This window comes from Rhizophagus irregularis, chromosome 1, assembly GCF_026210795.1.
Source record: "Rhizophagus irregularis chromosome 1, complete sequence".
Taxonomy (NCBI): domain Eukaryota; kingdom Fungi; phylum Glomeromycota; class Glomeromycetes; order Glomerales; family Glomeraceae; genus Rhizophagus; species Rhizophagus irregularis.
In genome coordinates, this window is record NC_089429.1 from 2,537,502 (window position 1) to 2,564,160 (window position 26,659).

General features: G+C 27.1%; 6 protein-coding genes across 6 annotated transcripts; 3 read left to right on the forward strand and 3 right to left on the reverse strand.

Annotated features, from left to right (window-relative positions):
• Positions 1 to 480: 480 nt before the first annotated feature.
• OCT59_000494 (uncharacterized protein) lies at positions 481 to 2,997 on the forward strand (the record flags this gene model as incomplete). The annotated part of the gene is made up of 8 exons (XM_025332140.2): positions 481 to 877; positions 959 to 1,515; positions 1,587 to 1,789; positions 1,865 to 2,109; positions 2,291 to 2,506; positions 2,602 to 2,647; positions 2,721 to 2,899; positions 2,984 to 2,997. The coding sequence occupies 8 exons, from the start codon at positions 481 to 483 to the stop codon at positions 2,995 to 2,997; spliced, it is 1,857 nt and encodes a 618-aa protein (XP_025176410.2).
• Positions 2,998 to 5,799: 2,802 nt separating this feature from the next.
• On the reverse strand, positions 5,800 to 7,350 carry OCT59_000495 (uncharacterized protein; the record flags this gene model as incomplete). The annotated part of the gene is made up of 8 exons (XM_025318324.2): positions 5,800 to 5,814; positions 5,892 to 6,056; positions 6,151 to 6,324; positions 6,396 to 6,509; positions 6,586 to 6,718; positions 6,800 to 7,026; positions 7,115 to 7,210; positions 7,285 to 7,350. 8 exons carry the CDS (start codon positions 7,348 to 7,350, stop codon positions 5,800 to 5,802), a joined length of 990 nt encoding a protein of 329 aa, XP_025176411.1.
• Positions 7,351 to 9,397: 2,047 nt separating this feature from the next.
• OCT59_000496 (uncharacterized protein) lies at positions 9,398 to 11,543 on the forward strand (the record flags this gene model as incomplete). Its single annotated transcript, XM_066138876.1, has 9 exons — positions 9,398 to 9,470; positions 9,540 to 9,733; positions 10,143 to 10,190; positions 10,282 to 10,444; positions 10,505 to 10,551; positions 10,636 to 10,746; positions 10,906 to 10,970; positions 11,207 to 11,360; positions 11,412 to 11,543. The coding sequence occupies 9 exons, from the start codon at positions 9,398 to 9,400 to the stop codon at positions 11,541 to 11,543; spliced, it is 987 nt and encodes a 328-aa protein (XP_065988329.1).
• Positions 11,544 to 14,504: 2,961 nt separating this feature from the next.
• Positions 14,505 to 16,181, reverse strand: OCT59_000497 (uncharacterized protein; the record flags this gene model as incomplete). The annotated part of the gene is made up of 1 exon (XM_025318325.2): positions 14,505 to 16,181. The coding sequence occupies one exon, from the start codon at positions 16,179 to 16,181 to the stop codon at positions 14,505 to 14,507; it is 1,677 nt and encodes a 558-aa protein (XP_025176413.2).
• Positions 16,182 to 19,705: 3,524 nt separating this feature from the next.
• Positions 19,706 to 20,412, forward strand: OCT59_000498 (uncharacterized protein; the record flags this gene model as incomplete). Its single annotated transcript, XM_066138877.1, has 2 exons — positions 19,706 to 20,301; positions 20,391 to 20,412. The coding sequence occupies 2 exons, from the start codon at positions 19,706 to 19,708 to the stop codon at positions 20,410 to 20,412; spliced, it is 618 nt and encodes a 205-aa protein (XP_065988330.1).
• A 1,708-nt stretch (positions 20,413 to 22,120) lies between these two features.
• OCT59_000499 (uncharacterized protein) lies at positions 22,121 to 23,799 on the reverse strand. Its single transcript, XM_025332142.2, has one exon. The coding sequence runs from the start codon at positions 23,791 to 23,793 to the stop codon at positions 22,192 to 22,194; it is 1,602 nt and encodes a 533-aa protein (XP_025176415.1). The 5' UTR covers positions 23,794 to 23,799; the 3' UTR covers positions 22,121 to 22,191.
• Between the last annotated feature and the right edge of the window lie 2,860 nt (positions 23,800 to 26,659).

Consider the following 26,659-nt stretch of genomic DNA (forward strand, 5'->3'; position numbering starts at 1 on the left):
GATTTAAGATCAAGCAATTGCCTTTTTAAATTTAAACTGTGGCTGCTGTGGCATTCATGATACACGTATTGAAATAATAATGATTTGATGGTGATTACTTAACCACGATTTATATTTTTTGAAGCTCCCCGTTATGTTAAATGTTTACTTGTTTATTAGAAAAATGTTCCGGAGTTTAAATTGATTCTAAATTCCCTGTGAACGGAGTTGTGTCACAAAGGAATAGTTAACCAAATAAAACTCCGATTGACAAAGAATTCAACTACGAAATGAATTTCTAAATAAGTAAAAAATCTTAGAAATTCATTACACAATGGCGGATTGTCAACATGCATAATTGTTTTTTTATATAAACGTTCGCTATTTTACCGTAATGTTCTACAACTATTTTCTAAACAGAATTTTCTTATTTAAGAATTGTAAATATAAATACTCTTGTATATTCAATTTTTATGAGTTACTTTCTTTAAATACAACATTATGAACACAAAAAATAATTCATATAGTTTTTGTAGACCAAGGTTAGATTCTAGTCCTGTACCTGTTTTGTTTATTCCTTTTAAAAATAATGAAAAAAAATGTAGTTATTGTGGAATTGAATACTCCAAGACACTTAAATTTGAACAAAAATATTGTAAAAATTGTTTATTTCGGTATATCAAATACATGGAAAACGATGTATGTTTGAATAAGTATGTAAGTACAAGTAATACTCATCAGTGTATTAAACATAAAGCAATTAAGAATAATTTTTGTGCAACAAACATTCAAGAACGGTGTGAACATTTCTCTGAGATTTTATACTTTACACATTTAATCCCAAATACTTCATCATTAAATAATTGCACTGAATTAGATTTTGGAAAACATTATTTTGGTACAAGATTTGAGTATAAGGCATTTAAATTAATTGAGTATGGTCAATAACATCGTTATGAAATTTCTTCTGAATGGGTAGAATCAATTTTAACTAAAAAGTCCATTCAAATTTTATATTTATCATGGTGGGATAACTTTGATAAGTGTGTAGTCTGCTTACAAGAACTAAAATATATTCACCAAGAGTCAGTACCTTATTACCAAAAATGGTGTCAAAAATGGTGTTCAAATTGCTTTATAATTTATACTGGATGTAGACATTGTTTAACCACAAATATTATTTTTGGGATTACAAGTCAATCTCAATGTAAAAATTGTGAAAGAATATCATTTATTAATGTCGATATTACAAATATTAACAGTGAAAACTGTATCGTAGATGATTTTATTCTTATATTTACAAATAATAATACAGATTCAGATTCATTAAAGTTTATTAGAAATTTATATAGTAATATGGTAAAATGTTTAATAGAATGGATTCCATATTCTCAATTTAAAGATTTAAGAAAAATAGGAGAAGGAGGATTTAGTATTATTTATAAAGCAACTTGGTCTGATGGTATAAGGAATACTGACGTTGCTTTAAAAAAATTATTTAGTTCACAGAAAATTGAGAAAAATTTTCTCAATGAGGTAATGATATTTAATGTTAATATATTTTTAATGTACTTTATTCGATATTTATTATTATATTTATACTTTAGATTAAATCACTTTCTCAATGTGATGATCGATTTAACAAACATGAAATAATTGGTTTTCATGGTATTACACAAGATCCTGTAACAAAAAAATATATATTGATAATGAAATACGCAAATGGAAATTTACATAATTACTTGCAAAATAATTTTATAAATATTACGTGGGAAGAAAAATCACATATTTTAGCGAAAATAATATGCGGGTATTTATATTTTTTTAATGTATTAACTTATTATCTGTATTTATATTTATTAATACTAAAATGTTTATATTTTAGACTTGAATATATTCATTTGAATCATATTATACATCGGGATTTTCATAGTGGAAATATACTATCATTAGATAAATCTCAGCCAGATGGGTACATAGATCGACTTTGGCTAATTGGAGACTTTGGGTTATCACAACCTGCAAATAGTACCTCACCAAATAATGAAATATACGGAGTAATACCTTATATTGCACCAGAAATATTTAAAGGTGCTGCGTTTTCTCAAAAATCTGATGTATATAGTCTTGGTATGATAATGTGGGAACTTACAACAGGTTGTAAACCTTTTGCTAATGTCGAACATAATGTTAATCTAATTTAATGGAAAACGACCTGAAATTACAAATGATACCCCTGAATGTTTTGCTAATTTAATGAAAAAATGTTGGGATTCTGATCCTTCAAAAAGACCAACTATATTTGAAATAGATATGGAATGGTTTGATATAAATAAAACTAATAAAACTGAACTTAATCAAGCTGAAAAAAAAAGATTAGAATTAATACAATTAAAGAAACTTGGACCTGAATTTAGTGAAAAACCTCATCCAAACGCAATTTTTACAAGTAGAGCATTAAGTTCATTGATTTCTAAATCTTCTATAGATTTTTTTTCAATTAATTCAGTTAGTACTATTAAGCAAGGTATATTATATATCAATGATTACTAACTCGCAGTCAGATAATGACCTATTTATTTCATTTTTATATTAACTTAAATATATTTTATTAATCATTAGAGTATATTACTAAAGAATATGAACTTGATATAAATAAAATTCAAAGGTAACTGTTACAATTAATAAAATTTTAATAATATAATAGAAAATTAATATTTTTTTCATTATGCATTCTTTAGATCATCCACTCAAAATATAAATTCCTCCGTTCAAGTCACTAATTCTCAGCATCAAAATGTTGATGGACCTAGTGTAAGTGGGCCATTAAATAATTTGATTTCAACTGTAACTACAAATTCTTCAAGAAAGCGAAATATTGAAGAATTAGAGATTGAAACACAAAAAAGTAAAAAAAATCGTAAGTGAACTTTATGATAAATCATATTTGTTGTGATGTTATCACGTTAATTTATAATAATATTATTTTTTTTAATTGAAATAGGAAAAAGATATTAAAGCTTATAATTAGATAAAAAACTTTGTTGAAGTATAATTGATATGATAAATTTGAATGTATTTTATTCTATGTATTATTTTTAAATTTTAAATAAAGTATACTAAAATCAAACATTTATATGTTAACACATAAAAGACGATTATCGTTAATCGTCATATTATTACATCGCGCAAAAACATACGTTCCAACTAAATTTATCAATTTAATTTTTCGTACAATAAGACGTACTTTACAATAAAATAGGGCCTAAATAGACTACATCAAATTATTGATTTGTATAATAATACTTTATCTTATACTATATACTAAATTCATTACCTTTTTCACGATTTTTACATCAACCCGTGATTGCATTACAATTACTATAAACGTATCATTTTAGATTATATTAAGTATTAGCAATAATAGTATTACGGTTATATAAAATTATTATTATATTTAAATAAACTCACACAAGCTGAGCAATATATAATATAGTCAATTTGGCTTTGTTTGTAACGTTAAAGCACAAATGTGAAATGACATAAAAAGTTGTACATTTACGAGGTTCATGTGAATATTAATAAATATTTAACAGTTGCTACATGTGGAAAATCTACAGGCTTACCAAAAATAAATTAACTGCTTTCTTTACTCCTATCTATTCTTTCCGAAATCCGTATTGTAAAACTATCAACAGAGTGTTGCACGTGATTTATTGTTTCACATTCTCGGTGTTGTTCACCTACAGTATACTTTATTCCCATTATCGTCTGCTTCCTTTTTATGACTTTCTTTTAAAGTTTCATGAGTTAAAGTCCAAGTATAGTCATATATCTACGGTGAAGGGAAGGTTGAGCGCTTGAGTTAAATCGCTGTGCGACAAAATATGTTGAAATTCAGATTATTAAATTGAACGCAGAAATTATTTAGATTATATTCAGTACTTTATATTAAACATGATTGACGATAATATAATTAGATATTTGACTATTTCACAAAAATTGTTCATATCTAAAATGGAAAGAATTTTTTCCTGTTAAAAATATTCTTTTAGTGTGCTTAAAAATTCATAACTAAAAAAATAAAATGAAATAAATTAAAATAAATTTCAAATATTTCGCTTTAAAGTATTGAGTTTTTGATATGTAAATATTTTTCTTTTTTTTGAAAAAGCAAGGCATTACATTTATTACGCATCATTTTTTTTTATTACGTTTGAAAGAAAGATTAATGTTTTTTATTCATTTGATTTATTAATCGATTTGATACATTCATTATAAATATATTGTACAAGATGACTTATAGTAACTTAATCATTGTGCTTTATTAACATTAAAATTTAAATTAATACTTTTAAGAAATGGAATGCGAAATTTTGTAATTTTTTTTTCCATAGAGAATATTTCTTATATAATTTTTATTAATTTGAAACGAGAACGATGAATTTATAAAAAGCATACCGATACGTAAATTTTAGATCGTTCTAACCGAATTCGATATTAAAAATTAAGAAAAATCCAGATTTACAATAAATTATATAAAGACTATTTTTTAAAAAAAAATTCCATAAGACGAACTTAATATTCGGAATGGAGCTCAAATTTTCGACAAGAAAAATAAGGTGTCGATCATAAAAAGCTTTAATCAATTTAAAATAATTCGTTCCATGAAGATTTTTGTGAGCTAATCCAATTCAATGTCCTAACGAAAAATTTATTATACTTCCATTTTTGGAGAATGTTTTTTTTTTGGCTTTTTTTTTTAAAAAAAACCGAAATTTTTTTTTCAAATTTATTTTTTTTTTTGTTTTTTTTCTTTAAGCCGATTTTTTTTTTCGGCTTTTTTCTTTCCATATAGACATATAGTAATATTTTTTTTTTTCCTAATTGGTTTTTTTTTTTGTTCTTCCGCCTATTAGATTTTGGATATCAATACTTCGGGGTTACGGTAAGCACCTTCTTTTTCGATTTTTTTTTTTTTTTTTAATAATTTTACTGATACCGTACTTTCTTTTCCTAATTTTATTTTTTTTTGTTCTTTTGCCTTTTAGGTTTGGATCGGGCAAGAGCTGCGATGTAATCGAAATACTGTAAATATTTTTACGTAAATAAATATATTTTATACGATACTTTAGTTAGAATAAATATTATTTTTTAAAAATATCTATGGAATTATGGAAAACTCGTCTTGAATTGATTGTCTTTATAGAAACATATCAAAGATCATATACTTCATGTACGACATACAATTAAGGGGCAATTTCACGTTTTTAAAATAAAATTCCTATTGAAAATTTAGTTCTTATGAGCAAATCCACGTAATCTTTGTTTATTTAGGTTATACAGTACCTTAGGAATAACATAATTTTTATAATTATACTTTGCAATGGTTGGATGAAAATCTTGAGAAAATAAATGTTCATCTTGCTTTAGAAAGAAGTATTAAGAAATTAAAACTTTGCATGTATGCTAAAACAAAATACGATATTTATTGAATATCTTTATTAATATATTTTGGACTTGGTCACATCGTTGCCAGAATTTCTTGTGTAATTGATTTAAAAATTTAAAGGAATAATTAAATTCAATATATGAAGTTTCAAGTTTAATATTTAAAAAATATTTGGAGTATCCATTCAATTTTTGTTACATCCATTTCATGAATCATGGAAAATTATAATTTATAACTTAACTAAAACCAAAAGTGAGAAATCTGTTATTTTATGCTAAATAAATTTAAACAATTTATTATATTTATTTACTTACTTTTAAAGGTGAACGTAAATATCAACGACTCTTTATTTAATCGAAGTGACTTTTTTAACCATCCAAAAGCTATTTTTTAGACAAATTTGTTAATATTAAAAAATAGGTTCAATATATATAACTAGATAAATATAATTTTTCCTTACTTTCGAAAGGTGTTCATTGTATCTACCACCAAAGATTTCAATAGAATCAATAATTTTTCTAATTTCTGATATTTCTTCAGGACTAAGATGAATTTTTCCTGCTTCAAAATTTTCTTCCAAATATTTCATTTTTTTTGTACCAGGAATAGTAACAAAGTCATCACCCTATAAAATATATATATATACAGTATATATATATATATATAATTATTATCATACTTATATAATATAATATTTTATAATATAAGTATATATTTACCTGAGCTAGAACCCAAGCTAAACAAAGTTGACCTGCAGTTACTCCTTTCTTACTCGCAAATTCATTAAATTTATGTACAATTTCCAAATTTTTATTGAAATTTTCACCTTGAAAACGTGGAATTGTTCTTCTAAAATCATTTGGTTCAAAATCATCAATAGATTTATATTTTCCCTAAAAGGTTATTTGGAGTTAAATTTTTTATTTTTTTTGCATATAAATCATTTTAATAAAGGGATAATTACTGTTAAAAAGCCGTGTCCCAACGGACTATAAGCTACTATAGTGACACCTAATTCACGACAAGCTTCTAGAACTCCATTTTTTTCAATATCAAGAGCCCAAGGACTATATTCCATCTTTAAAAAAAAAAATGATGTTTAATAATATAAAATAATAATATCGATCTTATAAAAAAAGAATTAATATTATTACTTGAATTGCGGCAATAGGATGAACTTTATAAGCACGTCGAAGAGTTTCTGCGGAACATTCAGAAAGACCAATATATTTAATTTTCCCTTCTTTAACAAGTTCTGCCAAAGCGCCGACAGTGTCTTCAATGGGTCTGTAAAATATAAAAAATGGATAAGTTAATTTTAATTTATTATTACAATTTTTAGTAAGATTAAAAAATTTCTTTACTAACGTATTGGGATCCACACGATGTTGATAATAAAGATCAATATAATCTACTCCCAATCTTTTTAAAGAATTTTCGCAAGCTTGACGAACATATTCAGGTTTACCTAATATACTAATTTCACCATTTGGTCCTAGGGAGAATGCAAACTTTGTACAAAGAAATACTTCATTACGACGTTCTTTAAGAACCTTTGAAAGAAGAATTTCATTGGCTCCGGATCCATATAAATCCTTTCATTTTTTTTTAAAAAAAAGCGATACTCCGTTATTTAAATTAATATTAAAAATTTGAATTTATTAGAAAAGTTTAAATACAAACGGCTGTATCCCAAAAGGTGCTTCCTATATCAATTGCTCGATTTAATACTTTAATATTTTCCTGTTCATCAGCTGCACCATAAGCATCACTCATACCCTGCCGATCAAAAAGAAAATTGTATTAGAATCACGATAAATAAGTAATTATGAACCATGAAGTATTGAGCATACCATGCATCCTAAACCGATTGCTGAAATTTTTACACCAGTTTTACCAAGCTCACGAAGAAAAGACATTTTTTTTTTTTTAAAAAAAATAAAAAGAAATTAATTTTTTTGGAGTGAATCATTAATTCCGAGCGCTTTTATATAATTTTAAACTTGACCTGGAAAATCATTTATGCTTTTATACCGACTTGATTAATAATTAATATGCATGAATAAAGTTTTTGCTTTACCACTAAAAAATTAATAATAATAATTTTTTTTTTGATATTCACCAATAATAATAGATTTAGGTACTAGTTAATTCTTTTACAGTTCAAAGATTTTTAGTGCACAAAATCTAAAATAATTATCATTAAATGAAATGCTCCAATAATATTCTGTGTTAAAAAAATTGCTTACTCATTCCAAAGAATCTTTATTTTATTATGCAAATGAAAGATTAATAATGATGTCAATAATAATAATTCCCTCGGAATAAATTTTTGAAAACTATTACCTTTTTGATTTTATTTCACTAGATTTATTGGATATGTCAAATTTGAGAATCTAACCCAAATAAGTTAGAGCTATTAATTTGTGTCTTTGTCATACGATAAACACGGATGAATCGGATGATCGGGTAATTGGTCGTTCCAGAAAATCTGAAAATCTGCGGATCGTGATTTTAATCATTATAACAATCAAATTTAAAAAAACCGCAGTAAACCATACATAAATGATTATTATATATATTTGAAATGCTTTGCCTCACGCGGATTTACCTTTATACATTTATGGCAAGTCTATAGATAGTTTAAGAACAAAGTTACGTTCAGATATTTCACCTTTTAAATAAAAGTTTAAGAATTTGGGTACATTTTTGTAAATAGTATTTTCTTTTTAAGAAAGAATAACAACCTATTTTTAAAATTTTTGAAAAAAATGAACGTAAAAAATGATTAGATGTCTTGTGCGTTATGAAATCAGCTGTAATATGATGATACATTTCACAAGTAATTAATTAACTTTACAGACTGGCGTAAATAATTGTTTTGAGATGTATATACTTAAAATTGATTATTAATGAGAATTATAATATTGGCCTCTAATGGATGATTTTTATAGATTATCCGACGTAGAATTTTTAGATTTTCATAATTTGCGCATCATGAAAAGAAAATTTATTTATTATAATAGAAACTTTTTATTACGTGATTACGTGATTATATATTGTTTATGAACAAAATGCGTTTTTGTCGATATACTGTATCTTCAATTAAATGATGATCTCGTGTAAATTCTGAAATTTGTATTGATATCAGATTTATTACTCGGATTGTACTACGAGTTTTAGTTTTAGTAGACTATTTTAACTATTAAACTATAATCGCAACAATTGTCTTAGTAAGTAAAAAATTATGTTTAAAAAATAAACTATTTGAAACTTTGGGATAAATATTATGTATTAAAATAAGTATTCGCATAAACATAAACAGTATTATTTAAGGAATGAAAATCAGGTGATCGACCGAAATGGACCGCGGTGGCAACGTGATTTATTACGGGCGTATGTTATATATCTGAAAAATCATTAATAAAGTTTCTCCCACTTCGAGCATTTGTATCGAAAAATTTTTTTAGAAAATGATAAATACATATTATTGGATGGGGGAGTAGCTATATCGGTCACAGGACCGAATGATTGGATAAAAATGGGCCACGTAGTGGCCATTTTCACCAATCAATGAAGGGCCCTGTGACCGATATAGCCCCACATCCAATAAAAGTGTTATCGTTCTGACGTTTTTGATCATGCATTAATTAAAAACATCATAAATAAGTTTTCTATAAATTTCATTTTTATAAGCTTAATTTAAACTTTTCCTACAGAATTTTCATTTACGCCATTTTTTTACTCCACTTTATTATATCAATATTTTGTTATTGCTATGGCTAATAAAAATATCGGTCTATGAAAATCTGCATGATCCTATTTGGCTGAACGATAAAGCGTTACTATGCGCGCAAGTTTCTTTTTAATTGGCCGATTGACAGAACTGCGCATAATATTAATATGGCACATGACCGATTGACTGATCAGATCAAAACAATTTTTTTTCCTAACAAAGAACTTACCATGTCCACACCCACGATTATTGCAACGGAAAATTTAGTCGAGGAAATGGAAAGCTGGGGTCTTCACCATGCAAGTAAGCTTCTGCTAAAAACTTCTATGATCACAAAGAAGCAACTTCAATATCTTTGCTTTCTCTTTCTAGCATACTGGAGTAGTGATCTAAACTCATGGGGAAGTGTGAGCGACTGGGACGTTTATTTTATCGACAAGACTCCTGGGTGTACTAAAGACGAAGCACATCGGTCCCTGAGTCTTGAACTTAATATCCTTCTTAAGAAACTGTCAGACAGAAGTCGACAATATTCCAAGGCAAACGCCTTGAAAAAGGCTTTGGAGGTCAGTACTTTTCTCATTATGTTTCATAATAGGAGCACATTACCATGCCCTGCAGTCGTGTTCTGAGTGATTTTTCACATAAGGCAACTTGCGTTGTTGCTTGAAGTGGGAAGTCTATTATAGTCTGGACTTTTGGGTCCCATTATAATATGCGTTGGTAGCTCCGTTGATATTATTTGCTAATGACCCTGCAGTCGTGTTCTGAGCGATTTTCGCACAAGGCAACTCGCGTTGTTGCTTGAAGTGGGAAGCATGTTATAGTCTGGGCCGTGCAGCTCTATTATAACATGTGTGGCTAACAGGCAATCAATTAACCAATCTACGATGAAACACTTCGGTCTAACTTTTCTTTCATATATTCGCTGAGAACTCTGATAACGATTCCGCAAATATTTTGTTATGGAATAAGCATCTCAAAGAATTAGAATCGATAGCTATTTCAGATTTGGTACATAGAGTATGTATTGTTTTTGATCTTACTAAGCGTAACATTATACATGGTGTTTACGATTTTCTTTAACTGTCTATTGTTAGCGCACTATCAAAAGTATTACTATACAAGAAGAAATTGGACGAGCCAAAGAGCAGATATCAGAGAAATAAAAAAAAATAAAGCTAGCACGAAAGAATGTGAGATATCATCTAGTTCTTCCAGCAGTAAAAATGACGAGAACTACAACAAGCAAGAAGATGATGATGCTATAATTAGCGGTATGTTACAAGTGAATGTGTGCTACAAGTTTATTACATTACCAATGCATATATTTTCAGATTTAGGGAATGATTTGAGAGAGGCATCGGAATCGATGGTTGGAAAGGTAAGAACTCCGTTGACAGTAAACAATATCGATCTAGATCTTGTAGGTTTTTTGTCTAGTAACCAATGTCTTCGATCTGAAAAGGCAAACGATGAACCGCCAAAAACGCCTGAACACCAAATTTATCAAAAACAAGGTGACTATTCCAAACCATTCGCTTCATGTGAAGAACAATCTCATGGATTTCATTCTTCGGTAAGTCTGTTTGTTTTTTATCTTGTTTGGTGTAAAGCTTGTTCGACCTTTTCCATAATGTTGTATTTGTGCTATAGGAGATTTCTCAAAATTTGGGCGATTCAATTGAGGTAGTAATATTTTTTTTGTTTGCTTCTTGTAATCTTGTTGTTTTTTAAGTCAAATGATCATGACAGCGATGAGGATGAATTTGGCTTAAAAAATATGAACCTCTTCAAACAAAGGTATTCTATTTTTATTTTTGCATTTCAGTTGTGTTGCGAATGATGACTAATTATTGTTGGATTTAGATTTGAAGCATTGGACAGCTCGAGGAAATAAAAATTAAGGTCGGAAAGATTTGTTGAAGATGTGCTTTATAAGCTTGGGATGCAATGCCGATACCATAAGTAAGAGTTGTGTCACATTATACTAAGCTGTTTTTTGCATCAGAGGAGAAATTACTGCTTTTTGCATTTAGTCTTGTTCACTCTTTTATCATCGATACTGAGGATACCTTTATTAAGGATGAGTTTTCAGAAGAGGAATTATCCGAAATTGTTGAAAAAAATAAAGAACAAAGTATACCGGAAATCGACGAAGAGATTCTTGAATACATTGACACATTTGCCAAGGTAAGTTTGTTCTTTTATTGATCTTTTCTATGGTTATTTGTCAACTAACAGTTACCTGTACAGAAATCTACCAAAGAAATACGAGAAGCTTTGAACACACCCCATCCCCTATTAGGAAGAAATTATGACCCACATACTAATTTTATTTATGACTACATAAGAACTACGGTAACTGATTGGTAATACTGAAACAAAAAAAAATACTGGCTAGTTAAATATATAAAAATTTGTATCCTAAGTTGTAATAAAAATCAAGAATGAAATTTATTTATAATTTACAAGCTAAAATTTTTAATATGGGAGTAACTGTCTCGACAGAGGATGTAAGTACCGAACAAATAAAAATATTGGAACAAGTAGGTTTTACAACGGCAAACAACAGATGAAGACGTAACGAAATTTTTAGCATTAGACATGCATCACGCAGCTTTAATAAGATTATGCAAAAATGGTTAATGATGTTTCACATGACAGATCAAACATTCGCCAAGTTATGATTTTTTTATATTAGTATAGTTATTTGTCATAAAACAGTATTTTATTATCAATAAAACTTAATTTTAAAAATTTAAAATTTGCGATTTATAATGTATTATTGTTAAAAACTATATCCCCAACCAAAGTTACATTTTCACAAATTGAATTCGTGAAAATACCATGTCAGGATTTTGTCTTTTGGAATATTTCTCGTCGGGATAATATCATGTCGGAAAAAGATGTTATTCGGAATCGGTCCGACAACGATTTAAAAAACGTTTCGTAACGTTTTTTTCGTTAAATTAATTATAAAAACGTTGCGAAAACGTTTTTTTAATTAAATTACTTTGAAAAAACGTTTCGTAAACGTTTTTTCTATAATAATATATTAAAAAAAACGTTTCGTAACGTTTTTTCGTTAAATTGATTAAAAAACTTTGCGAAAGCGTTTTTTTTTAATTATAATTACTTTGAAAAAACATTTCGCAACGTTTTTTCGTTAAATTAATTAGAGCTTTTGACACATTGAATTCTGTAGGTGAGTTTCTTGTTCTTTTAATTTACAGTAACGAAACGGTTTACTAATTGTTTCTATTTCCTCTTTTTTTGGTCCTTGAGCGCGTATTATTTTGGTAAGAGCTTCCAAAAAATATTTTTTTTTTAATTTATTCTTTAGTGAAACGTTTTACAATTTTACAATTTTCTCTTTTTTTAGACGGTCACGTATTATCTCGGTAAGGACTTCCGAAAAAAAATATATTTTTTTCTTTTTAATTTATTTCTTTGGCGAAATGTTTTACTAATGATTTTGTTTTTATTGTTTTTATTCTTTTTAGGCGATTCTTTATTTGGAAATGCGGCTTAAGGTGTTGCTTTATACTTAATTTAAGTTTTCTAGTCTCTTTGGATATGGATATAGGAATTTAGCAAGTGTTTTTTTTAATTCATTTTCTTTTTTTTTAGATAATTCTTTCAGATTTCACTGGATATTGGAATTTTTGGTAAATATATGATTTCATTTTTTTTTCTTTACTGCGCCTTTTAACGAACTGTTACTACCAGTTTTTTTTTTCTTGGGTGGTTCTTTCAGTTTTTTTTGATGCAAAATTCCGGTAAGATTCTCCCTTTTTTTTCTTGAATTTTTTTTTTATTTTAATGATAGTTTCTAATTGTTTGTTATTTCTTTTTAGGAATTTCTATGGCACTTCGGATGTGGGATTTTGGTGAGTATATTATTTATTTAAATCCTTTATTTCTGTCTTAAAATGGTTACTAAATTTTTATTTTCATCTTTTTTTAGACGGAATGGACACGTAGCATTTCGGTGAGAAATCGGCATCAGTTTTTCCTTATTTTTAGATGAGTTTAGGCGCTTGGAACAGAAACTTTTTTATAAAAGTTTCTTCTCCCATTTTGTAGGGAAATCAGCTCAGGAAATCGAAAGGAATTTGAAACTTTAATAAAATATTTTTTAATCTTTCTTTTCCTTTTTTGTAGGGAAAAAAACTTTAAAAATCAAAATCAGATTTTAATCTTTTCCTATTTTATAGCGAATCAGTTCCTGACTTATAACCGGGATCCCAGATAAGTTTTTAAAAAAAAATATATTTGAAACTTGGTTTTTGTAAGGAAATCGGTGGCAGATCCCAGGTGAGTTTCAGAAAAAATAAAAATTTTGAAACTTCATTAAAAATAATATTTATTAACTTCTTTTTGATTTTCTTTTGTATCATAGGATTCCTGACTTCGGAACCCCTATGAAAAGACGTTAATTGTAGTAACGTCTTCTTTTATTTTCTCCTCTGACTTAATTATCTCTCAGGATTTTATGTTGTACAAGTGCAAAATAAGTAGATTGAAAGTAAATTTTGGAAAAATAAAATTTTGAACCAAGTTAAAAATGTTTATTATTATTATTTTTTCTTTTTTGAGGGATGGGTTTCCACTTCAGTTCTTGAATGGATTGAATTTTTGAAACTTTTTTATTAGGAAACTTTATTAATGCTTCCTTTTTCTCTTTTTTGTAGGAAGATTCTTGGCTGGATTAAATGGTAAATTCCAAAAGGATCCGAAGATAAAACATTAAACCTGTTTTATTATCATTAGTTTTAAAGTCTATCAATAGGCAATCAATTTCAATATATTGTAATAGCACTTTAGCAATAAATTGTACAATAAATTTTTTACAATGAAAGTACAAATACATTTTAACAATTTATATTATGATATTATAAAGCTATAGTACAATGGCCCTACAAGACCAATAATGAGTATCTTAACATGGTTTGTATATAATGTACTGTAATATTAATTTTACAATACTTTTAAAAAATTTGAAGTTGTTAGCAAAGTACTTAAGCAAATACTTAACTCTAAACTTCAAATATAGCATCCTTGAAATTTCAAATTTTCAAAAATTGGGTAGGAAAAAGCGGAATAATTTAGTGAAACTGAATTATAGTATCAAACATAATATTCTTATTTATACTAATTAGCTGCTAAAAAAAATAAATTAATGATACATTCGAATATAATGATGATAAAGTAAGAAATGCATAAAATTTGAGCTATATTTTATTGAATAATAATAGTACAAAACAATCTCAAAATTTATTAGGTATACAGTAACTAGAATAAGAAACTTTTAAATAAAAGTTATTGTAATAATTAATACATATCATGTATAAATTTATTAGCTTCAATATTCAAATTAATATAATCAAGAACCATGATATTATATAAACTAAATTCTTCAACTTCATCTTTAAAAGAATATAAATCAACTACAGTGTGATGAGTTGGTGTGATAAAACATTCTAATAAAGCTAAATGTTCACTTCTTTTCTTTTTCATAATATATTCCTTTATATAAGGTAAATTATTCAAATTCTGGTTTTCTGGTTCTTTGTTCTTGGTATCTTTGATTAATAATTTCTTAATAAAATTGGTTTGTAAATTTTTCAAAAAAAATTCAAAATCGCTTGTATTAGTAATTGTAAGAATCAAATTTAAATATTCTAATTTAGGAGGAAGGATTTGCCCTAAATTTTGTAATATAATTGATGTACTAATATTAGCATTACTATCAGTATCAATAGTGAGATAATTAAGATTTAGTTCAATTTTTTTAACTAACTGGAATATTTTATAAATATTCTGATCTTTAAATCCATAAAATTTTAAGAATTTGATATTGCTACAATTTTTTATGAGTAATTCAAATAATTCTTGTTCTTGTGTTAATAATGATGATACATCATTTAGTTCAAATCCAAAGTTTTCTAAGTAATTTCCAGATTTTTGTAATAATAGTAGTTGTTGTTTAGTTAAAGGTGCTTCATCAATAAATAAAGATTTTAACTTAAATGGTTCAGTTAAGTTAATAATTTGTTGGAAAAAATTAGAATTTAGAGAACGACAATAAATAATATGAATAGATTCTAAAACATTTAATTGTTCAATTATCTCATTTGAGACAACTAAATTTTTAAAATCAACCATAGAAAATATAATATCTGTACAATTAGGAATCTTTGATAATAATATTGAATTATATATAGAAAGGTTATTAAAGCTCAATGAAATTTTTTTGAGATCTTGTTGTGAATCAATTAAATGACACAAATCTTTTTCAATTATAAGATGAGAATTATGTGTAGATAGGAAATAGAGTGATGATATTGAATCGCAATTAGAACTTAATAATTTTAAAAATCGGTTTACTAAATTATTATTATTAAGTGTATCATCAACACTAAATATATTAATTGTGTAAAATTTAAAATAAAAATTTCTAATATTGTAAATGAAATTTGAATTTGAAATCAATTCAGAAAAAATAGTATCATCGTATGAAGACTTATAATATGTAATATCAAGGGTATGTAAATTTGCTTCATTCTCATTGAAAATTTTAATTAATAACTTAAAAATATATCTTATAAAATCACCAAGTGATTTAATATAAACAGCAAAAAGTGGGAATTTTTCGTCATCTGAAACCCAATTTTCTATAGAATTAATAATTTCATAAGTATCTAAATATTGAATAAAACTAGAATAATTAAATAAAGGAAATGAATCATCATTATTAATTCCATATTCCTTTAATTTCTTTTTTATATCATCATCACTCAAATTATATAAATAAACTCCAATATAATAATGATTTTTAGGTTCTTTTAATAAAAATGGATTTTCCCATAATAATGGGATTGTCATACGACACCATAATCTATTAACTAATATACATGAATGTAATGTTGAAAAGTCATTACGAAAATATTGTATTATTCCATTTGTTATTTCAGGAAAATTTCCTGAAAATATTTTTGTACATGCCATAATATTGTGAGAAAAAATAGAAAAGGGGAAATGTTTGAAATTATGCCATAAGTAGGTTATTTTATACTAATTATATTGTTGTACAGTTGTACAGTACAATAATTTATGCTGATCATTTACTACATGATGTCATTAATGAGATATTGACGATCCTATAAATCAAAAATCTTACTCAGATTTTTAAATAGTTACCTTGAATGCACCCGGAGTACTTTGATGACATTTTCAAATATTATATCATAACGAGTGCTACGGAGATGAGTGGTGTAGGGCCAAGGAGATGTGTAGTGTATGGTCCCTATGTGACAGTTTACACAGGTGATAAATAACACGACGGCCAAACACATGATTTTGAGTGGGCCGAAATTCTATTCATCACCTGTTCTACACAATGTTACATACAGGTGATCGACCCTACACTACTGGTATTCGTCTTACCGTGTCATAACAGGTAACTAATATAACTAATCATATCATAAAAAAAAAAAAATATTTTCTTCTTGAATGATGATATTTGTAAAAGTATTTTAAGACTCAATAATTAAAGAAGAAAATTACTAAATATCGCCTGGGCGATCATTAGGATGGCAGAATTAGAATATGAATGTAGCTCCGCCCAAAATTCCATCCTAATGCTGGTAAAGGTGATGATCTCCCAGGCGATGTTTATTAAAGAAATATAAAATAATACTGGCTTTAGGTTAGAAAATTGATCTGTAATATCCCATGTAGAAATTCAATTATCATCCCAGGTAAGTAATGTTAAATCTAGGATAAATGTTCAATAATCTTAGGTGATATAAAACTATTGTAGCAATATTAATAAGGTACTAAATAACTGATAAAATAAAGTAATATAGAGTATAAAAAACTTATTATTACTGGTAGTTGAAATGTAACATTAAAAAATAAGTATGTGACTAATAACTATATATTATCGTTATAATTAGTAGTAAAAAATTGAAAACAAATGTTTATTTCATTAATCAATTTTCACACTTAATTTAAGCCAATGTCTGACCCTTCTTAAAAAAAGGACAGAACATTAGCCAGATTTACAAAAATTAGGTAGGAACAAGCAGTCTCTATGCAATTTAGTGAAACTAAGTTATAGTATTGTGCAGGTAATATTACTAATCTTATGAAAAAAAGTATGATTACTCCATCCCCCTATAAAAAAATTGGATACGTTTTTTATGAAGTTTTTATATGATTTTTTTCCTTAGAAATAACGTATCATAATAGGATACGGAAAAATGCACAATTCTGTATCACTAAAAATATGGTTTGGATACGGAATTTGCATGGGATTCATATGGAATTTACATGATTTGATCACTGATTTTATCACAAAATTTATACGATTTAGTCACTGAATTTACTATTTGTATTACAGTTTACTATAATTGTATTTACATAAATCTAATTTTACTTTATTAAATTAAATAAAAAATAAAAAATAAACAAAATACAAATACATTATGAAAATTCCCTCCTTATTAAAACCACCTATTGCAACAAAAATATCTATAAGTTCAGGTTCATTTGGAGTCAAACAACCTAAAAAAAACAAAAAAAGAAACATAAGAACGTCTAACTTAATTGAAAACAAAAACCCACCCTTCATATAGTATCTGCAATCGTCCAAGTCACCAAAGGTCAGCATTCCTACAAAAAAAGAAAGAGAACTCCAGAATGTCTGAACTACATAAAAGAAAAGAATTATGAAGCGTCTGATGAAAAAGAAACCAAAACAACAAAATAAATCCAAAACTGACCTACAAAAAAAGAAGACTCCGAAGCAACAAAACTGAAATAACCTACAAAAAGAAAAGAATCTGAACCCAACTTACAAAAAAAAAAAGAAAATTTAAACTGACCTAAAAAAAGAAAAAAAATCCTGAACTACAAAAAGGAAAGGACTCCCAAACTGATCTACAAAAAAGAAAAAAGAAACTGAATCTTCTTACAAAAAAAAAATCTGCTGGCCTATGAAATAAAAAAAGGGATAAATAAATAAAAAAGAAAGGGAAATAAAGAATAAATCAAAAAAAAATATTTTTTTAAAAAGAGGGGTAATGAAGTTAGGAAAGTTAAAAAAAATTTTTTTTTTAAAGGAGTACGTCAAAGTTAGAAAAATAAAAAATTTTTTATAAAGAGAAAATAGAAATAGAAAGGAGAAAATTTTTTTTGAAAGAAAAGAAGAGTGGGAATAAAAGAATAAAATCAAAAAAAAAATTTTAATATTTTTTTAAGGGAGTGATGAAAAAAATTTTTTTTTTTAAAGGAGTGACGAAAAAAAAAATTTTTTTTTTTAAAAGGGGGGGTGATGAGGAAAGAAGAAAAATTTAGAAAAAATAACAAAAATAAGACAAGAGAAAAGAGAAAGGAAAGGAAAGACAGAAAGGAAGATCGGAAGATCAAACTCATCAAAGTAAGGGTTTATATAAAAACAAAAAACGTATCATAACAAAACAATAAACAATCACGTGATCTTGTGTTATGATACGAGATTTTTGGCTTCTAAAAATATTAAGTTTAAAAACATTCCACATGATTAATTTTTTCCGTATACATTTCATATACATTAGTTTTTTTAAAAAATGTTCAAAAATGAATTGCTTATTAAATATACGGAATTAGAAAACGGAATCTATAGAAACGTACATAAAATGTATACAAAACGTATCCTTTCCGTTATCATTTTTCTTTTAGGGGAAGAACTCTTTCTGATTCTGTCCAAAAATTTAGCGGAGAGAAAAATACGTTTTATGAAAGAGTTTATTAATAAACACTTAAAAATAATCACAAAAATGGAGTCAGCATACAATTTTACAGAATATAGGTATAGGTTTCTAAAGGAAAGTAGCAAGTCGTTTTGTGCTGGCTTCAAAGGTTCAAAGTTTTTAGTAGCAAAGACGCAGAGAGACAATGAAATTAACAGAGTGGAAGAAACTTTTCTAGAGTCAATAAGGCAAGACATTACGCACAAAAAAATTAATATAAAAGATATAATATTAATAAAGTGTGCCAGCACATCTTATGAAGTCTATAGAGAGGAAACAAAAAGGCTTTCAAGAGAAGTTTTGGACCTTCAACGTTGGCTGCGGGAGGCGCAGCAAGGACCCAGAAATATATATAAAAGGGTCAGGTTTGAGTTTGCGTATTTTGAACTAAAAAAATCATGAAAATCTTACCTTTTTTAGATAATTTTTGATAATGCTAGTCAGAATTTTATTTCCCATTATAGTAATCGACTGACATTATCATAATTCCGGCTCTGAAAAAATGCGTACAGCTCATAGTAAAAAATTTTTTTCATCACCTGACCCCTATATATATATTTCTGGGTCCAGCGCAGCAGCGAAACAAAGAAATGTCACATGATGTGATTAAAAAGATTAAAGAGGCTGAGCAGAAGGAACGAATTATATTAGAGAAAATTACTTGAAGAACATATCAAGGAGAAAGAAATGATTAAAAAATAACGTTAATCAAAGTGCAAGAGACGGGAGTTGTGTAAAATGATGGGTTTGAAATTAGGTATGATTGATTTCAGTGCTAGCAGTGTAAATAAAGATAGACAAACGCAAGTTTTGTTCAAAGAAATACAAAAAGCTAATGCTGAGAAGGTGGTCACAGAGAAAGTTTCTAAGTCTTCAATGGTAATAGAGGGTGTAGATGAGGAAGAAGTAGTAGATGTGGTGAATAGGTATAGAAAGGGTGCGTTGCAGACTCGTTATCTAGAAAAAGGTTCGGTTACGAACGGTCACGTGACTACGGATGAAGTGCTCAATGTGACCAAGGATATCAGGAAGAAGGAAAAAGTTGGAGAAGTACCAGTTTCCGAAGAGGATTTGGAGCTGTACAATAAGGTGAATCAGGCTTGTTCATCGTGTTTACCTGGGATTAAAAAGGAAGAGATTTCAGGAGAAGAAATAATTGGTCATAAGCGATGTAGCAAGGAGGAATTGAGTAGGGGGATGGTTAGAAGTGATGAGACTGATAGGGAGAGTGGATCAGAAAAAACTGCTGTAACAGTGGTGAAAAAAGAAAAATCTGCTCAAGGAGGGAAAGGTAAAAAAGGTGAGAAATCGAAGAAAAAGAATAAGAAAGAGGGGTAATTTGGTTAGTGAAGTATCTACTGTTAGTGATGGTAAGTATTAGCATTGATTTTAATTAAAAATGTTAAATTAAAATTATAAATAGCTATGCTGTGGGTAATTGGTAGTTTGTTTAGTTTTATTTTTATTGTTTTTTTTGTTTGCTTGTTTTTATTTAGGGTAGATACTTTATTAGCAGATGCATGTCGTCTAAGTTATGACAAATTGCTTCGCAATAATTGTTATAATACTTAATAAAGTTGTTAAATAATAAAAAAAAAAAAAATTTCTTTAGGGTCCCAGTTACAACATGGTTCAATTTCATGTGATAATCAACATTGATCAACCAATAAATTGCAAATTGCCGATCTCACGTGATATAAGGAATTACGCGGACGAAAAAAAGAAAACTTTATTTTTCATCAATTTACATTTAAAATAAATAAAAAATTTTACAGACTAACCACCAGTAAAAATAAAATGTGCCAATTCTCATTAACCATAGCATAATGAGAAATTATGAAAAATATAGAAGAGAAAATGATGCTATTTTAACAACTATAATATCATCATGATCCAATACGCCCATCCACATTTATGGATATTTAAATTACATAACCTTATTATTATATAAATAACATAAAATATTCAGTTTAGCTTATAAAAACTTTAGTAAATAAATAATTAAATAATAATTAATGACTTACAAGTTCTATGCAGTTATTTAATAGTGAAAATTTATATTTTAAGGGTTTAACTTTTTTGTTTTAAGGCAATAAATTTACTATAAAAAATATTTCCATTATTTTACTAAAAAAATTCTCTTATAAAGCCTCCTCTTTTATTTTCCGTAATTAACTAGAACAACTGGATGAGACAACTGAATCTGTTGCTCAAGCCACTAAAGTTTACGTATTAATTAGTGAGGTATATGACATAACGGATTTAAATAGTATATATATATAGGATATGCAAAACGTTTGAGATTCTCATGCATAATAAGTTAAAGGTTTAGGGAATTTATATAACGGATGAATATCGGCCAATTTTTGGAATTCTAATCAATCAACCCAGGGTAGCAGGTGCGGCATATATTTAGTCGGTAATCTACATATATCTTTATACCAAAAAAGGAAAGGCCTAAACCGGTCTATGGGCAAAATGAGGTGTGTCAGGTGCGTTGATTGATTAGCCTTCCAAAAAATCGGCCCATATGTTATAATTTTTAAATAGTACATATAGGAACTGCAAAATGATCGACAGTGTAACATTAACGATTTATATCCACTGGAAAACTCAAATTTAGAGATATTTACCTATAGATAACAATAATAAATGTTACACTTAGACCCGACGGATCAGGTGACCTGACAGGTTGACCCGAAATATTTGGGTCGGGTCATCAAATTCATGACTCGTGTCATCCAGGTACCCGACTCAACCCGTTGACCCGACATACAATGTTTAAGAGAAAAAGAAAAACTCGCCTTAAAAAGACAAAAAAATGGTATGCAACTTTTTTTTTTTTGATAGATGATTTAATTAAAAACGTTGTTAACCCTTTTTTTTTATAATAATTTGATTAAAAAAAAAACTTTTTTTTTTTTGCGAATTTCATAAAAACGTTGCTATTAGATAACTTCAAAGTTTCCCAAGCATAATATTCTTATTTATACTAATTAGTTTCTAAAAAAAAATTTGATTGATAAATAAATGATAAATTCGAATATAATGATAAAGGTAGAAAGGCATAATTTTTGAGCTATATTTTATTGAATTCTAATGAAAAAGTATGATTAAGTTCATCCTGGATATTACTGGTAAAACTCAAAATTTATTAGTCATAAAGTAACTAGAATAAGAAACCTTTATTTAGCATTATAAGTAATAATAAGTCACTGTATAGATTAATACATTTCATGTATAAATTTATGAGTTTCAATATCTAAATCATTATAATTTTGAACTATGATATTATGTAATCTAAATTCTTTAACTTCATCTTTTAAAGAATATAAATCAACTTCAGTGTAGTAACTTTGTACGGTAAAACATTCTAATAAAGCTAAATATTCACTTCTTTTCTTTTTCATAATATATTCCTTTATATAAGATAAAATATCTTCTTGCTCTTCTTTTTCGATATTATTAATTAATAATTTCTTAATAAAAGTATTTTGTAAATTTTTCAAAAAAGTTTTAAAATCATTTGGTTTAATTATAAGAATCAAATTTAAATATTCTAATTTAGAGGGAAGAATTTGCCCTAAATGTTGCAATACAATTGAACCAAGATTAACATTACAATTAGTATCGATAGTGAGATAATTAAGACTTAGTTCAACTTTTTCTATTAATTGGAATATTTTATAAATATTCTGATCTTCAAGTTCGCAAAAATTTAAGAATTTGATTTTCTTACTATAATATTTTATGATTAATTCCAATATCTTTTGTTCTTGTCTTAATAATTCCAATCCAAAATTTTCTAAGTAATCACCAGATTTTTGTAATAATAATTGTAATGATTCAGTAAAAGATTCTGCCATAAATAAAGATTTTAATTTAAATGGATCAGTTAAATTAGTAATTTGTTGAAAAGAATCTAGAGAATAACAATAAAGAATATGAATAGATTCTAAAACACTTAATTGTTTAAATATCTCATTTGAGACAACTATATTTTCAAAATTAATATGATAAAATATAATTGTTCTTAAAGTATTTGTAAAATTAGGATTCTTTGATGATAATAATGAATGATATAAAGGAAGGCTATTAAAATTCAATGAAATTTTTTTGAGATTTTGTTGTGAATCAATTATATTACATAATTTTTTTTCAAATTTTTGATAACAACGTGAAAATAAGAAATCAAGTGATGAAATCGAATTACAATTAGAACTTAAAAAATTTAAAAATGGGTTTATATCAGTTGCATTACATTTGTTGATTTTAAGATAAAGGTTCCTAACATTACAAATGAAATTTGAACTTCTTAAAACTAATTCAGAAACGATAGCATCACGGTAAGAACCTTTATATGTAACATAAAGAGTATGTAAAGTTGCTTCATTTTCATCGAATATTTTGATCAATAACTTATGGATAAATTTTATAAAATCTAAATTTTGTGTAGTATTATTAATAAAAATAGTTGAAACCCACTTTTCTATAGAATTACTGATTTTACGAGTATCTAAGTGTTGAATAAAACTGGAATAATTAAATAAAGTATTTGAAGGAAATAAATTATTACTAATTCCATATCCATTTAATTGTATTTTATCATCATCATTTAAATTATATAAGTAAACTTCAATATAACGATAATTTTTGGGATTTTTCAATGAAAATGGATCTTCCCATAATAATGGAATTGCCAACCGACACCATAATCTATTAACTAGAATACATGAATATAATGTAGAAAAGTCATCTCGAAAATATCGCATAATTTCATTTGTTATTTCGGGTAAATCTCCCGAAAATATTTTCGTACATGCCATAGTGTAAGAGAAAAAGAAGAGGGGGGGAGGGATTTACAATAATTTTTTAAATAATGCCAAAAGAGGTCAATTTATACTCACTTTCGGAGTTTTTGTTCCGATGATATTGTTGCACATCAATTTATGTTGATCATTTACTGCGTGTCTGGTATAGATTATCCCAATAAAGTATATGATTGCTACTTTAATTTTTTGAAGTAGTGACAAATGACCAGGACATTCAATACCTTGAATGACCTTTGAATGTCAGGCCAACTTCATCAGAATTAAAAATTATAATATCACGTGAGATATTTTATCACAAAATTAGGGTCATTTGTCATTTAACCTCGTACTTGCTAATTGCTATAAAGCTTTTTTTTTCTATAATATATTTCTATCTTTATATAAGGTAAACTATTCTTTTCTTGCATTTATTGCTTCCTATTATAAGAAGTATTTTGAGAAGGTCTTTTTTATAAGTCTTGTTAATCCTATATTACCTTAACACCTTCTCATTCTTTTTCTTAGAAATTGGGTCCATTTAACCATTTCTCGTCTTCCCATTTGATCATATCAATTTATCAACTTTACTATCATTTTCATTACCTTCTCAGACTTCACTCATATGATATTATTTGTATTTTTCACACAATGTTCTTCCGTGATAGCTGTTTTTAATGGTTGCTGAAAGTTTTCTGATTCTCTTAATGTCTTTCTTAACATATTTTTCAATATATTATTATTGGTCCAGATTTAACTTCTTTATCATGTAGCATAATTACTATTAACTTCATTATCTATTTCTTTTTGAACGTCAAAAGAATATTCCCACATTTTCTTTGCTTTGACGCTCTATAGTCTCAGTTTTGTCAATGTTTGATAACCCAAATCTACCATATAACGTCTTTTCTTATATTTATAATAATGTTCTAATATCTTTTTTTTGTATTTTATATAATTTTTATTTGTTTTTCTATCTTCTAATTATGTTTTATTTTTATTTTTCTCCTTTTATATTACTGTATCTCCTCTTCCTTAATTGATTATTGATATCTTGATTTGATTCTAAATTACACGTGACATGATTTTGATGATATCATTGATTTTTTATTTTACTTTTATTATTGTCTCCAAAGGACATTTCTGTTTCTTCACGAATTATAGCTGCTATTTATTTATACTACCATTATTTGTTTTATATTTATCTAAATTGTAATTGTTATTAAATGTATTTCCTTGTCATAAAAAGTTCCAGTTGTCTGAATCTATTAATTGCTGTTCATTTCTCTTCTCTATTTGTATTCTTGTCTTTCAAAATATAAAGGTGTATTTGTTACTAAATTTATACTTTACAATTTGTTCAATCTATCTATTCTATCATCAACAAGTACCTCCTAATTAGGGATGGCAATGGTTGTTCATGGTCGGTGACTGACCATTTGACCGACCATTTTGACCGATTATATTAATTAATCTGACCAGATAATTACTGCTTAAAATTTTATAAAAATAAGTTACAATAAATGCACAGCCAAATGGTTGGTCAAATGGTCGGTCTGAAGTCTTTTGACCTACCGATATCGGATATCGGTCACGAACTCATGGTCTGATCCCTACTCCTAATCCTTTGTTATATACTTGTTCTATGATGATTCCAGATAAATCTTATGCAAACTTCGTCTATATCTCTTAATTCCATACAACAGTATATGTTAATACTACTATACTCTTTGTTAACTCTTTTTATCTAGACCATTTGATTTCTATAGGTTCACGTTACTAAATTTCCTATGAAACTGCAATTATTTCTAATGCAGAATCAACTAATTTTTTCATTATTTAGACAACTGCTTTTACATAATTGTATCATCCGTTCATCATGATACACCATAATATGTGATAAACTTGATAGTTTACTTTATACTATTAAGGCTGCAAAAAATTTTTTCATTATATTTTATATTTAATATATAAAACCCCACCTTTATTTTTACAACAATAAAAATAAATAGAATAGAATAAACTACAATAAAAAATAATAATATACATTTCAAGGCGAAATTGCGAAATACTAAAATAGTGAGAACTGTTGAAAAAAATTTTTTTTTTTTGTTAATAACACACTATTTCTTCTTTTATTTGGATTGGAATACAATTTTCTAGAAACATCTAGAGAAAAACATACAAGATCAAAACAATATAAATGATATTTACAAATGAAAAACTTAAGTAAAAATCAATGTAACATTAATTTCAAAAAAAATGCTGGGATATGAATTAGTTATCTATTATATTACAAATCAAACTATCATCAATAGTAAATTTAGCTAATTTTTATATGATACTACATATAGTTTTGCACTCCAGTGTCATATGTAAATACTTTCAGGTGTGGAATGTTTTACATAAAGTAGACTATTTAGTTGTGTTTAATTTTTCAAAACAATATTACGAGTACGGATTTGGCGTATATGGATACTTCAAAACTTGAGATATATCTGGTTGGGTGAGTTTCGGTTGCTTGTTAGGCTTAACAGCCTTATGTAGAATATCATCATCAGAAGGTGTAGAAGAAGAAGGTGCGTGAACATGGCATAAGTACAAAATCTGGTTAGTGCTCCGAATGATACGAGTCGACCCGGGTTAATTTGACCCGACTCGACTTTTAAATCGGGTCAGTACTAACGATTTTTAATGACCCGTGACCCGCATGACCCGACCCGCCGGGTCGGGTTATAAATTTCCTTGACCCGGGTTTGACCCGGGTTTGACCCAGATCGACCCGGATGTTTTTAATTCTGGCAAAATTATAATTTTGGCCAAAATTAAGCCAAGAATTAGTTTTAACAAAATTAATATTAACATAGCTTAATCAGAAAAATAA